At 36.9% G+C, this 15129-nt stretch overlaps 1 protein-coding gene across 1 annotated transcript in view; it reads right to left on the bottom strand.

Annotated features, from left to right (window-relative positions):
• The window catches only part of LOC116776103 (diacylglycerol kinase 1), a 62399-nt gene continuing 47270 nt past the window's right edge, over positions 1-15129 (bottom strand). Inside the window, exons 4-24 of the mRNA XM_061525362.1 lie at positions 13137-13210; positions 11088-11199; positions 10276-10387; positions 9964-10128; positions 9496-9618; positions 9030-9154; positions 8360-8436; positions 7779-7939; positions 7397-7510; positions 7159-7250; positions 6712-6852; positions 5481-5742; positions 5323-5409; positions 4757-4847; positions 3975-4077; positions 3348-3434; positions 2764-2919; positions 2374-2518; positions 2184-2252; positions 1831-1943; positions 1-1474 (exon numbers count right to left, since the gene is read on the bottom strand). Coding sequence (XP_061381346.1) covers positions 1382-1474; positions 1831-1943; positions 2184-2252; positions 2374-2518; positions 2764-2919; positions 3348-3434; positions 3975-4077; positions 4757-4847; positions 5323-5409; positions 5481-5742; positions 6712-6852; positions 7159-7250; positions 7397-7510; positions 7779-7939; positions 8360-8436; positions 9030-9154; positions 9496-9618; positions 9964-10128; positions 10276-10387; positions 11088-11199; positions 13137-13210 — 2502 coding nt within the window. The 3' untranslated portion in view covers positions 1-1381. The remainder of the gene's footprint in view (positions 1475-1830; positions 1944-2183; positions 2253-2373; positions 2519-2763; positions 2920-3347; positions 3435-3974; positions 4078-4756; positions 4848-5322; positions 5410-5480; positions 5743-6711; positions 6853-7158; positions 7251-7396; positions 7511-7778; positions 7940-8359; positions 8437-9029; positions 9155-9495; positions 9619-9963; positions 10129-10275; positions 10388-11087; positions 11200-13136; positions 13211-15129) is intronic.

Genomic DNA, 15129 nt, shown 5'->3' on the forward strand with positions numbered 1-15129 from the left:
TTATTTTAAATGCACATATATTTTTACAATATACAATAATATATTCCTTAAATCTATTAAAGCTGTAAAAGGTAAATATTCGCGACAGAAAATCTTTAACAACGTTTACATCAATTTGATATTTGACGTTAGCGAATGTTGCCATTCTATAAAATTATTTCAAATTAAGTAATTTAAAAAAAAAAAAATATTTTTAACATATAGAATTAGATTTATAATAATTTAAAAATTAAATTTATATATAGCTAGATATATATTTTTTTGTAATATTATATTTTCATAAACATTTTTTTTTTTTTAATAGAAATTCAATATTCGCTAACCGTCATATAGCCGGTCAGACACCAACACTTAGAAGGTAACAAAAACTTACATAACATACGTATTAACTACTTAAAATATCAGAATTAAAACGTAACGTTGCATTAAAATTATTAAAAGTGCCTGAATTCTTTTAAAGGACCCGATTTTGATTACCCCCGGTATGAGTTCATATCAAGGACGAAAAAATGATTCAGAGTTTTGAATAACTTTGCAAAGGATGTATTTTTTGTATTACTGCTGCTAACGGTCGCCTGTAAGGCTGTTCTAGGTTACTTATCGTTCTCCTTACACCTGGATATAAAGTACTAACTGCACCAAGTCCCAACCTTTGGCCCTCATTCTTTAACTGGACGGCAGCTATAATAATAGTACTCCACTGATACTGTCTATGAAGGTAGTATATATTTGTCAATATGATTTTTTTTACTGCAAAATTCCACACATCGTCAAGTCAAACTCATACCGAGGTCAGCAATGGACGGTAGTTCGAAAAAAGCTCTAAAAAATTTTAAACTTACCCTAAAACTATAATATAAGCTATAAATTAAAACCCGTCGTTTGAGATTACAGTTACATAGATAATAATATTTACAAAACATAAAAACGGTCACCGCGACATGGATATACTTCAATACAGATAAAACACTCAATATAGCGTACGTTAACAAATACGCCGCGACACAAGATGGCGCGCGAGCAGCGACAACACATACAAACCTATAGATGACGAGTGACGCGAGGATTACTTAAATAATAAATACAGCGCGTCTATACGAAAGAGAAGTTTATCTTTAGAACGAAAAGATAAATTCTACGAAAAAGGTAAATATAAAAAAAAAGTACTTATCCTATTCTGGCATGTAAATATATTATTTAAAATTGCAAAAATGGACGTATAATTTTGGTACAAGCCTCAAGAAAGCTGTGAAGAAGCCGTTGGGGTGTGGTCTTTGTTGAACTGAAATGCTAACAACGAGATATTTTTCCAATGAACAAACTTATACCGTACATCCGTCTCTCTCTGGCCAGCTTGAAATGGAATGAGTGTGAGAGGGACTTAGCAGTGCGTGAACAGTTTGAAGAAGCTCCTTCCCTTTTCGGGAGCTGGTCCCATCAGCATCGGAACTTGGTTCTTGTGGGTTATTGTTATCTGGAATTTATTGACAATCTCAACATCTATTAACCGATTGCTGCCAAAAAAATTAGTTACAATTTCGTTTGCAAAATCAATTTAGGCTTAAGAGAGGAAATTTTTTTTAATAGATATTTTTAACTTTATTTACCAATTAGTTCAAGTCGAGTTATGAAGTTTATATTCTTAATGTATTAAAACTTATGTTATATTTTTATTGGATATTCTGAATTCACAAACATGAGAAGTCATCTTAAGTCTTTACCTCCTTCTCTCTTGTCGTCATGTCTTTCGTTTTTTTTTGTTAGTCTAACGTCTTTTTGTTTCCAGACACAGTTTTTGGCGGTACATATTAAATCCTTATCTTCCCTTACCTTGCACGGCGGCTGCATCCACGGTTCCCCATCAATTTGCATGGGGAAGGTCCTTTTTGTCGTGAGTCTGATGCTACTACACTGGGCGAGACGCCGCCCAGAGGCCCGGAGCCCTATGTCATAGCGTTTTCTTTGAGATACATTTTATTTTTGGTTTGAACAATTCTAGAATGTTCTATAATCATGTTTAAAACATTCTAGAGTCAATCGAAACCTAGCCTAACCTCGCCCTGATGAGTTCCTTAGTTAAGTTTATCAGAATTCAGAGGCATTAAACGCTACCTATGAATGAACACTAATACTGTGACAGTTGCATGTATTACGGAGCTTGATACCCGTGTAAGGTGACCCACCTGTCCTAACCTGTCCCATGTGCAGACAGTTCTCCAAGCCGATGACTTCTATCAGCTTATCGCCAATGTCTACAACATAGCAACGATTACAAATTACAATTGTATAAGTATGTGTGCTGTATTTATATATCTTTAAGTTTTGTGTGTGTGTGTGAGTGTGTCCTGGGGTTACAATCATTATGTCTATCACCTTGCTGCGCGTCCGGGAACCTGCCCCGTCTATGAGCTCCGCTGGCCCCCCACAGGTTGGACCCCCCGTGTGCGTAAGGTATGTTCAACAGAGCGACGCCCTGAAGCGCGGGGCCCTTGTTCAGCTCGAGGGAAACTCCGTCGCACTGATAAGGCCAATTTTTAGGTTCCATTACAATATTTTATGTCTAAAAGCTTCTAAATGAGTTTTGGTCAGCTATCACTACGTTGGAATTGTCAACGAGAGTAACTAAAATTAAGTCTTAGAAATAGGTGGATGTAATCCATTGCTGGTTTTCTGACGTAAAGCAAAATCTTTTGGATATTTGGTCTACTCGTATATTTGTGCTCAAACTATTGAACCATCCATCCATCGATCCAGTCATCTCACCACCAGCTCGATGTTCTCGTGCAGGTTCTTGCAGCTAGCCGCGAACTGTTCCGAGGTGGCGAACTCGAAGTACCACAGTTTGTTCTTCATCCTGGAGCTAAACTTGTCGGGGTTGCGTTCACGCTCCGTGTGGAACTTGACGCAGATCGCCGCATCCTAGAGGAGAGGACATTGGATGAAACAGATGCGAGGTTAAACTATGACAAAATAGTATGAGGACAAACATCGTTTGAAGTCTGGGATATTAAAGCCACGTTGAGGATTCTTTCAGTATATATATATATATCGGCGCAATTCCTATTATTTGAATAATCTATAATTGAGGGTAGTTCAAATTATTAGATGTCACTCGTAGCCTTTGCAAGTGTAGCCACAATGAGTGTCGGTCGGTACAAATAGAGGCTAGAGTACAGATCAGAACCAGTCTCGCTCGAGACGTCGCAGAGATCGGACCTCTTCGTAGTAATGGATACGTCAAACCTTCTACGAGGTTACCTTCAGTAGCCCGAGCCTCAGACGACAGTCGAGAAGCTACGAGGAATTTATAATAACTCTACATATATTATTAGTTGTTCTGAACTCACAACTCCTATGGAGAAGTAGTTGTTGATAATGTTGTATGGTACTGATGTGGGGTGAGGCGCTGAGTCCGGCATCTGGAGCTGTTCCACCTGGGACGGGAGGATGTGATATGGACACTGAATATCAGAATATATAAGGCGCATTTTCATTGGTCGATAAGTCAGAAGTTAGCCCGATTGCGGGGAGTACCTGCATGCGAGCTAACAACCAATGAAATCCACTGGTCGATAACTCGGTCGATTAAACGTGTGCGGGTGATATCCGCATTCCGGAATAACGGAATTCGCATGCGTTATAGAAATCACCCGCACCCCGTATGCGGGCTCTGACGACCAGTAAAAACTATAAACTCTTTGCGGGCCCTATGGCATGCGTTACAGAAATCTCCCGCACCCCGAATGCGGGCCTTATCGACCAATGAAAATGCGCCCATATAGATGATATTTTTATACGTACAGTAATTCTGATATTATTTTTCTACTAGTATGGTCTATAACCACGTCAATATGAAAGTCTAATGTTTGATATTTGATAAAAACTCGTTCGTCAACGCTTTAGCCATTTTCATATAAAAAGATCAATGTATAGTTACACTAACTAACTAAGTGCTGTATACTAAGTAACTTCACCTCGTCAGTGGAGTTCTCGACGTGTATGTGCCAGCGGTCCATCATCACGGTGCTGGCGCGGCCGATCTTGTCCAGGATCTTGTGGATTGATTCGCCTTCATACCTGGGAATACACTTCTAACTTAGAGAGATTTTGTGAATTATATTTCTATGAGTAAATAGAAGTTCTTAGAAAAATATTATAGAGCTCAAGTTATGTTGGTTTTTTATGTTTTATCTCAAAAAAAAAAACTGTTGAAAAATGTAGGTAAACACTCATTAGTTGGTTGGTTGTGGCGAACAATATTTTTGCTTTAATTATATATCAATATGATATTTGTGGTAGCAATGCTGAATAAATTATACATAAAAATATAGAATCCACGAAAGGATACAAATAGTTTAAATTCATTTGGGGGATCTGGGAGGTACGCTTCCAGATATATATATACAATTTTCATGTACTATATCAATCAGATAACTTATAAACAATTAAAAAGGCTGCGAATAAGAAATTGTATGGTTAAATTTAACGAAACTAATCCCCAATGTATGCTTATGGTCGAATAAATAGGAATAAACCAGTTCTTTAATACTCCACGGACAGCAAAAAAAGTATCAACTAATAAATTCTTGATCTCAACTTAAAGTGTCTCTGTTGTATAAATAGTGGTAACAACTTTATCGTTCACAGACATTAATATTTACAAAGACTTTTTTATTGCAATCAATCTCAATTGACTCGCTGTCCGTATAGAATGTATGTGTTACGTGACGGTGTAAGGATATGATTCGATTCTCACCCCCCACCCCACCGCAGACACCTGGCCAGGTCGTTGCCGGTACCGAGAGGGATGACGCCCACAGCTGGGCGGGACTCCATCTGGATTTTATCTGGATATTCACGAACACGTGAGAGAGGAATCGACGGACAAAATATACATATAATGTTGTAACCTGTTACGAGGGTAGTATGACAAATTGTAACTCAGTCTTAAAGGAAAGGAACTTAAAAAATTATCTTGTATGCGTAAAATTATTATTTTTTCAACAATGTATTATGTGCTGCTTGTATTGGGACAGCAGATTTAGCCGAGCTCTTGAGGCGTGCTCCAATAGATATACAACCTTCTTCATAAACATCACATGAACATGTACTTATATATTGCGGTAGCCGTCAGCAGTTTGTCTCAAGCGTACAATATCCCTATATAACATATTACTATATGTACATTTATTAGTGTGCTCGTTGACGCGCAGTATTTTGTAGCATTTGCAAGAAATTCTTCAGTACATCAATGTACGGAAGAGGTCACTTGCACTGGACAGCTGTCTTATATCTATCAGAACACCTGTAACATCAACAGACCCATGGTTTCCAGCACCCAGCCGACGGTTCCGTCGCCGCCGCAACAGATCACTCTATAGTTTCTGACGTCTTTGAATGTTTGCAGACCTGAAACGGAAACACTTCTTTGTGACGGGAATGAAGGACGAACAATTCTTTAGGGATGGTTTATGAGCTACCTTGCATTGGCCCCCCTTTGGCTATGTCATGTACCTGTCGAGGGTTCAAGATATACTGGAGCTTTCGGAGCACTCTAGATCCTTGTCTACCCCCAGACTTTGGGTTAATGAAGACTAGTAACGGACAAGTGCCCTCTGGTGGGGTTATCTGGAAGGATATTGGCGGGGCTCTGTGTTCTCTTTCCTTCTCCTTATCTTCTTTTTTCTCTTCTGTGGTCGCTGCGATAGAAATAGGAAGAGATATCGACACCGGCAGGGTTTGCTGAAATAATACATGATGGATAATTAATCCTAAATTAGGTTTAATCTTATGAACTGGCCTGGTTATGTATCTGTTTAAATAAAAAAAAGGTAAAAGAGAGACAAATATGAATTCAATAGCGTATTAAATTTAAAAGCCGTAAATAATGCTGATGTGGTTCCGTCGCGTGGGATAAATATAATGAACTATTTATGAACTGATGTTTTATTAAAATCATCAACTGTCACGTTTCCAGTCCAGTATCGTTGTGATTTATTTCCACATTTATATTTAATTTATCAGACATTTTCTATTGTAAAACTTTAAAACCATCAAGGTTTAGACCGACGCGTCTGCATGTGAAGTGATGCGGGTTGTGTATCTCTGTGTGTCTAGTCTGTGATATCTCCCGTCAGTAGATACGATTATAGGAACCCGTATTTGGGCTCAATCGGATTTTCTATTACCACTAATATTAATAGACCAGAGAAGGTTAATAGACTTGTATCCGGTGATGAGCGTGAGAGAGATAGCTATAGTATCTTTATTTTTGTCCTGTCCTCTCAGTTTTCACTCTCTACTTAAACCCTTGGAGCATTAAGAATAATCCCTGCAGAGTCCAAGGAGGACAGAAAACATTTCGACATAATAAAATAACATGAAAAGAAAGTAAGGAATGATAAATGAGTTGTGGATACATGTTTATTGACATAAACTAATATTTTCGGATTTGAACGCGTTTTTTATTATTTTAATGACCTACCCCCGAAGTTTCGGTGACTTTGCAACTGTGACCACAGAGACGAGGCGGAGATGTAAGTTGGTCTCGTTATTTATCATCAATGACACTCGCGAGCCTTAAATCTCGTTACACGTTTGTTACTCAATGTGTGTGGACAAGTGCTGCAAGTGCTGCACATAATATGCGTGTGTGTGTGTGTGTGTGTGTGTGTGTGTGTGTGTAGTTTTTGCACACCAGCTCTCTGTTACCTTGTCGGGCGTGTGTCTGTGCGGTAGCGACCTCTGCCGGTCCAGCACCAGCGGTCTGATGGCTGTCGGAGGCAGGATGTGCCTCGCGTGCCTGCCGAGGGTGCACGCTCCGCCAGCGCTGCCCACACAGCGGTTATGGAGCTACAAAGACAACAATACTTCCATGTAACCGCTAGATGTGTAAGTGCCAGATTTGGTTTTCAATGTCCAGCGTTACTTCCACTTATGTCTTACAATGTCTGAAGCCAGTATTTTTTTAAATACATATCGACACATAAATGTTGCCATTACAAAATGACAACGGTTAAGTATTAAAATTAATTATAATCAGTCGTAGAAACAATTCTAAGGATTCTAGTATGTAATGAGTCCGTCACAGATGGCGCCACTTGCAACAACCGCTTGATATATCCCTCTGTTCTCTTCTCTCCCGCTGTAATCACTCACCGTCACGTGGCACCACCGACAGTGCAGGCCGGTAATCCCGTTGTAACCTTTGATTTTTTTCCTGCATCTCGCACACTTCCCGTGACAGTTTCCTGTAACGTATCGTTGTCGTTATTTAAATTTAGTCTTTCTAAAGTTCAATGACCTCTGACGGACGCAACGAAAGTTTCCTCGAATATGAATAAGCTAAAAAATCTTAGCCCTCAACCTGTCTCTATGAGTGTCTGTGTGTACGTACCCTCGACCCAGTGGTGCGCGAGGGCGGCCGGTGCTCGCCTGCTCTTGCAGTAGGTCGCCACACACGACGCCGGCGCTCGCTGTACGCAACGCTCGTGGACAGTGAATTTGCAGACTGATCGACAAACAAACAATAAGTAGGAATATAAAACTCCTACAAGTCTACAGTAATTCATTATTATATATTAATATATATTCTTAATGTTGAAGATCTCACCTATATAACTAACATATATATTTATGGTTTGTTTAAAAACTCTTGATATTTCAAATATATATACATATCTTGTATTGCACAAAGGAGTCTAAACCGGCGTGATTCTACGAGAAATGCTTGGATCTTACCAAAGAAAGTATATATTTACAAAATGAATTCTCCTTACATATACAACAGAGTCCTTTCTTCCCCAAGCCGACCAGCATGTTGAGACACAGGTTGCAGTAGGCCGGTCTGTTGAAGTGCTTCAGCCTCCACGCGTGCTCGCCGTCCTCTTTGACGTTAGTGTCCAAACCTAATAATACTAGAAGCGGTATTGTCGTCATTCTGAAACAATACTATTTAATATAGCAAGGTATTCGGTTGTATCAAGCAATGTCTAAAACATATTTGTCACAAGAGATGATTTCCTTCATACAATCATCTGCTTCAGTTAAGACTTAGGAACTAACTTATTTCGCCTCTTTTCAAAGGTCGAGACCCAAATTTACCCCCACTGGGACCATTGTCTCACTTTATCTAACTTACAAACTAATAGCAAGAGTAATAAAATAACAGTTGATGAAGGGTTAGATAATTTAAAAAAATCTTAAAATAAAATACTTAATAATAAATAACTAAAAATTAAAAGGCGTGTACACATGCATGCCACGACCGTGCAAATAAATCAAAGTTGAGAAAAGTTCGTGTTTTAAATGCCGTTAGACTGAAGCATTTTTGAGGACTTATAAAAGTAACAGAACTCACCCTCCCCTATTCCATTCGTCCAAAGACACGGTGCCGTCGGCGTCATAGTCTATTTCGACCATCATGTCTTGTAGAATCTGGCAACAATTAAATAAATTTAAATGAAACTTATGTTATTCGGATTTACTACGCGGATTTTATTATTTAAAAACTACATAATCCCGACGTTTCGGTTACTTTGCAGCAACCGTGATCACGGTATACTAGCACGGAATAATACTAGTTTCATTTAAATGAATACTCGCGAAAATCTTAGATCTCATTAATTAAATAAATTGATTATTTCCTCATATAAAAGTATACGAAAATTTAATTTATTGTGCGTGGCGTCCGTCCGCGCGGCAGAAGTGACACTTCTTAATGTTGGAATCAAAACGGGAAGCGGTAGAAAATGATTTTTAGGGATTTTTTGTGTTTCTTTAAGACAAATTTTACTAACACAATTGACTGTCCGCGTGCGTTCGATCGCCACATATTCCCTCTCGCTCTGTCTCCTTTTATCCCCCCCCCCCAAGGAGCGTAAAACGAAGTCGCATAAGAAGTTTCACTTCAAAAATTCAAATTATTGCTTACTTAAATACTAATACTTTCGTCATGTGCCTAGTCTTATGGTACGGCAATGTCATTAGTTAAAGCTAATAATATTTCCCCCCTGAGCAGGGCAGCTCACCGGTCTGAGTTCGGACGTCTCCCAGCCGAGGTACTCGGCCACGGTCATCATCTGGTTGACGATGCAGTCCATTTCGTTGGTGTCCAGGACTCCGTTGCCGTCCGTGTCGTACAGACGGAACATAACTACACGTACCAGACGCCAGGAAACCAATACGTTAGCTTAGTTGATGTTTAAGGTTGTTATTGAACTTTCACGTTTTAAGGATCATTTGGAACAAAACGGCTGGAGTTATAGCTAATTTAATAATTTTGAAATTTACTCAGTACAAGACACTTAATATAAGATATTTCTATGTGAAAATTATTAGAATAAAATAAACTGAATGCTGTGCAATAAATTGCTATTATTAAATAGTTTTTATATAGTAATATATATATATAAATGTGTATTATAACTGGCATATAAGGGCATGATTAGTATAATTGATGCAAGCAGAGGTTATCCGCTCGTAGCGCCATCTTACACTCCAACTTGTCCTCTGGTCTCCCAGCCTCCAGGAGCGACAAATAACAGACGATGTCCTTGAGAGAGACTCGTGCTGTATGGACCTCAATGGTCGAAGGACGACGCATAAGGTGCTTGAAGTCTGTAATACAATTTAAAATTACATACGTTTTTAGATGATTTCCTAATACAAAATCTCATTAAGTACATTTAATATTAGTATTTAAAGAAATAAATAATTAGGTATATTAAAACATGTTTATACAGCTAGATAAACAAGTTCCAATAAAAAAAATATTCTATGATTTGAAATCTCGTTATGACATTTTATATGTAGGCGTGTACTCGTTTACTTTAAGTTAGGGTTTTTGATTACTACACGTTTTTTGTTACTTCATGAGTACATAACATTATGCGTAATCGAATAATAGTAATAAGAAAGCTTGCGTTTAAAGTCTCGATCTACACATGGGACCTCTTCATGTACCTTCTATCTTCGTTGACTGATTCACACGTAAGCTATTGCTGCTTTTCCTGCTGGAGTTCCTCGACATTTGGCTGTGACTGGGGCTGGTCTCCAACCTCCCCAGACACAGCTCGTGGGAGGAGTATGATGGATGAGTCGTCACAGAGAACATTGGATGAACACTGCCTGGAAAATGTTACGATTAAATCAGATTTTGTAATTACAATTTACATATAAGACTTACTAAAAACATTTTTTCCCACCGTATGTAAATTCTTTTTTATCATTTTTTAGTTTTTGGTAATGATAGAAAATATCAGTAGAGAAACTCACCAGTTCTGCTTCTAGAACCCTTCTCTCCATCCACCGAATCTCCTGAACTCTTTCCAAGCTGCTGCAATCTCTCCGCGAGTCCATGGATCTTGGAGGCCAGACTTAATTTTGGCTGAAATATTAGTTATTTAAACATAACACATTTGCTTGTCTCGACCAGTTCAATACTGTAACGTAATGTGGGTCATGAAATGTTTTTAAATTATTAGCTGATTTTCTTTTTGTTTTTGGCTCTAACACGACAATATTCTCATTAAAAAGATAGTTTGCAGCATCTTAGAACCTACGCAAAGTATTTCTTTTACAGAAAGTGGTGTATTTTTAGTATGTTAGAACATTTTTAGGAATCATTTTTTTGGATGACCCTTTCGTTATTTTTAAATAAAATATACTTTTCTGTACACATCTAAATAAGATTATGCAATTATTTTTATTTATAATTTTACGATTGAAGATGGTTGGTATATCAATGTCGTTGTGGCTTGGAGGTTAAATGGCTGCCTTTCGTGCATGAGCGTGCGGGTTCGAAACCTGGCAAGTACCAATGTGATTTTTCCGAGTTATATGTACTGTCTAAGATTATTTAGACACTAAAAACAGGAGCATCATCATCAGGAAACATCGTAAGGAAATCTGGACTTATGATTACAAATTATAAGTTTGAAATCGTCAATCCGTCTTGAGCAAGCGTGGCGATTAATGCTCTAACCTTCTCCATGTGAGAAGGGGCCTTGGCTCAGCAGTGGGCTCTGATAGGCTTATATATATATATATATATATATATATATATATATAATATCTTTTCCACATACCGGATGGTCAGCATGAGCAGTGACGGCAGCACAAGCGGTGGTCGAACTAGCTGCTGCCATTTCACGTAGAGCTGGTCTCTTGTCTCTTCGCACGAAGGACAGAAACAGATGCCTTCAACAGAACAATCGGAAAAAATTTAATTGACGCCTGCAATTTAAATATAGCAATTCACTGGTATTATATCGATTAACTATGACGATTGGAAATAAATAAAAAAATAATAATTTAAAGTTCTGTCCTAATATAGATATAAAACAAATCACACAATATTCATCCAAAATTGATTCAAATGAGAAAATATCGCTGTATAAAGCAATCGTCTGAAAGAGATAAACGATTACTTTTAGCCGGAAAATGTCGGAAAATAGTTTTTTTTATGTCAACACGATATTTTCCTTTAAGCTGTCATTAATTTTAAAAATGTTTTCCCAGCTCCAGTTATAATATACACATATTTATTTCGGCTAGTGTCGAAGTAATTTGTTAGGAAAACTCCGCTAGATAAAATGTAACGAGCATAAATATAAGGAATCTATCATGTCGGTGATAAAGTGGGGATATCTTAGACGGCTTCCAAGAGAATTTATGGCAAGGGCTATCTTTTTCTCTATAGTGGATAAGACGTAGTATTATTTTCACTCAGGAAATAAACGGAATCATTTACAGCAAACTTCACGTCACGAAATATTAGTAACCAGTGGTTAGACGATTGCAAATTTTAGTAAAGTAATTACACAATTTCATAAAGTTACAATATTAAAAATTATAGCCCAGTTAAGGAGTTTAAAGAAGAATTTTATACTAGATGTGTCATAAGTAAAATTCGTTTAATATATATAGAAAATTAAAACTAACTTCTAACGTCACTACCGACAAGGTTGCGTTAGACAGTCGATACTCCCGAGGAGGGGTATACAAAGAGACGGAGCAAAACTAAATAGGTGGTCTATTGTGAGACGTAAGCAATGTTTATAAAGTTTGTCTTGAAAAATGTGAATGCACTAAAAAGTTATTTCTACTCCTCCCTATTTTCACCTCCACATTACGAAGTTTCACTTTTTCCACGCGGAGGGACTCCACGCACTATTTTTTTTTTCTGTGAAGCTAAGTAAAGCCTGTGGAAACACGAGTTATGTCTTGGTGTCATGGCCACCAGGCTCTCTATCAGCTCCAAGGGATGAGCCAGTAGGTTCATAGTTTATGTTCTGATAGTTATAATAATAATTGATTATCTTTCCAATGAGTTACCACTGGTATAAAACTGTAGGATACCGTCCCAAGTGGTTCTAAGTGTGTTTTACCTTGATAGATAAGTCCAGTGTTAGGGCCACAAACATGATGACTACTCTACACTTTCGCTGTCGCGTAAAAACCCAATAAGAAACTTTTCGCAGAATAACTTTTACGTAACCGCACCCCTTGGTAGTGGTAATATTATCTCCTGCCCCATTTCCGCTTCCTAGTAAATTTATGTAATATTTTCGAAGCGTTTCATGGCTGAGTACATAACAAATATATTCCAAGTCATTAAAAGTTTTCCTTCATTAAAATTCACGATCCTCACAATAGATACCACTCCGTGTCTCTTCTTATAGATTGTAATAAGAATATTATATTTTCTTTACAAAAATCTAAATATAGATGCCGTTTTGACTTTTACACTTCACAGAATTTCATGTCCATGAGCTATGCTAACATATTCAATATGGATTCTATTCGTAACTGAGAGGAAGATATATTTTTCTCTGGAATTATACACCTTTAAATGAAAATGCGTTTGGAGAATGATGGAGGAATCTTCGGGTGACTGTTGAAGGAGTATATTTAAGTTTGTTAAAGGAATATTTATAAGTTAAGTTCGGGGTTATTGACCATAATTATCTTGAATGCTGTTGTAAAAATCGTACACGTTTTTATACATATTTGCATATGTTTAACATATAAGTGACCATGAATGATAGTATTATAACGGGGACTCATAAAAGAATGGCTGTTAAAAGGGTGTGTGAAATAGAAAAAATATTAAAACATCTGCTTGTAGCACACACCTGGCCAGGTCATCTGGGGTGGTGACCTCGAGGAAAGTGTCCAGGAACCATCGGAAGCCTTCGAAGTCAATGTCCTGAAACGGATAAAGTTTAATTAACACATTTGGACCTTATTAAGAAGAAATTTTGACATATAAAGGTATAATACTTTATTCATTTAAACGAAACTATTTATAGTGATCTTTATTCTCATCTCGTCCTCGTGATCACGGTCGCTGCAAATTAACCGAAACGTCGGGATTATGCAGTTTAAAAAAATTAAATACGCGAAGTAGTCCCGAAATATTAGTTTCATTTAAGTTATAAAATTTTTAGGGAACTAAGGTTTTTACAAACACATCGTGTTCAATGATTTGTGTTTTGTCAGGCAGGACATTTAATAGACGATGCTAAGACGCGAGCGTCAGTTATACAGCATAGTCACAGAATTTGTCCTTATCGCATATAACCTTAGAAGTTTAAAGAATTTGAATTAGTAAAGTATTTGGTTTGAGAAATCCCATTGATATCGAAAAACAAACTGTAAAAATGATTTCGATACGAATCATGACAACTTTGTGAAATTAAAAAAGCAATTGCGCATTATGTTTCACTTAACGATAATGCTGGCAAACGTGAAGCACTAATTCGTGTAATATTAGCCAAGGATGCTTTACATCGTTTTGGGAAAGAGCTGATATCCTTACTCTGCACCGATAATAACCCAACATAGTTGAGAATTATCGCAAGGAAACTCTCTTTTAAATGAGGAAAACCTTATCAAAATCGGTCCATCCGTCTGGGAGATACTTACACGCATATGAACATCAAGGTAGAACGTCTTTTTTTATTTGAGGTTAAAAACTCAGTAAATGAGTATTGATTTATCATTTCTGTGTTATCTCGTAATGCATAAGATTTTTCCTACATCTAAACATTTCCTACAATCTGTGTAATAAAATCGTGTAAACAATTTTCACTTAATCTGTTCCCTTTTCAATATAATGAAGGTTTCCTTCAAAGACTCTATTATGAAGAATTTATTTTAAATAACTGAGAAATAGATTTATTTTTTTTCAAAACAATCATTGGATTGTCTATGATTTCGTCCATTTAAAAATTGAGTTTTCAAACTAAAAAATTAAAAAAAAATAATTACATATACCATTACGTACATAAACGAAACAAAGGTTCTATATATTTAAATTTTAACATCAAAAATTATGAGCATATTTGATGTATGTGTTACAAAACCCGGTCCTTGGACCATAGGATTGATTGATAATATTATTTCTTGAGACATGTTTTTATCTCTTTATAATTTCCGTGGAAATTCCTTAAATTGTAACATCTTCCTTCATCTTTTTCTCAGGGTCTAACCTCGGTTGCTTAGCAACGGTTGTCATGGAGACGCGCCATCTTAGAATCACAGATGGCTACGTTGCTTGAAAGTTAGAAACCTCGTTTACTTTACAAGAGTGATATATATATTATTTGTTCAATAGGATTTATATATTTTTTATATAAAACGAATGGCAGTTATGCAAATTTGGGAAACAGCTATAATATTATAGGAACATAGTTTTGATCGTCTCTTAAGTAGGAACATGTCTGAATGTGTTAGTACAAGTCGGTGTCCTTATCCGTTCTGAATCCAGATAATGTTGATGTATATAACAAATCCATTAGTTTTATCGTTTCCAGGTAAAAAAAAATTGTAATTTTCTGACTACCTACATTTATAGCTAGCTAAATTTATACTAAAATTATAAAAGCGCAAGATGCCAGGATGAAGTAAAATTACTTAACAGATTTCGATTAAACTTTACTACCGTCGCTACCAGTTAGTTGGCATGTCTATTGTTTGATTGTTTTAACACACTTTAAATATATCTATCTGAGTGTAATTCAGACGTCCACACGGACGAAGTCGCCGGCAAAAACTGGTTATATACAAAAAATGTACACTTAAACATTATTTAGTAGATTGTCTCCGCGGCTTAGATTTAATTAG

This window comes from Danaus plexippus, chromosome 28, assembly GCF_018135715.1.
Source record: "Danaus plexippus chromosome 28, MEX_DaPlex, whole genome shotgun sequence".
Lineage (NCBI taxonomy): Eukaryota > Metazoa > Arthropoda > Insecta > Lepidoptera > Nymphalidae > Danaus > Danaus plexippus.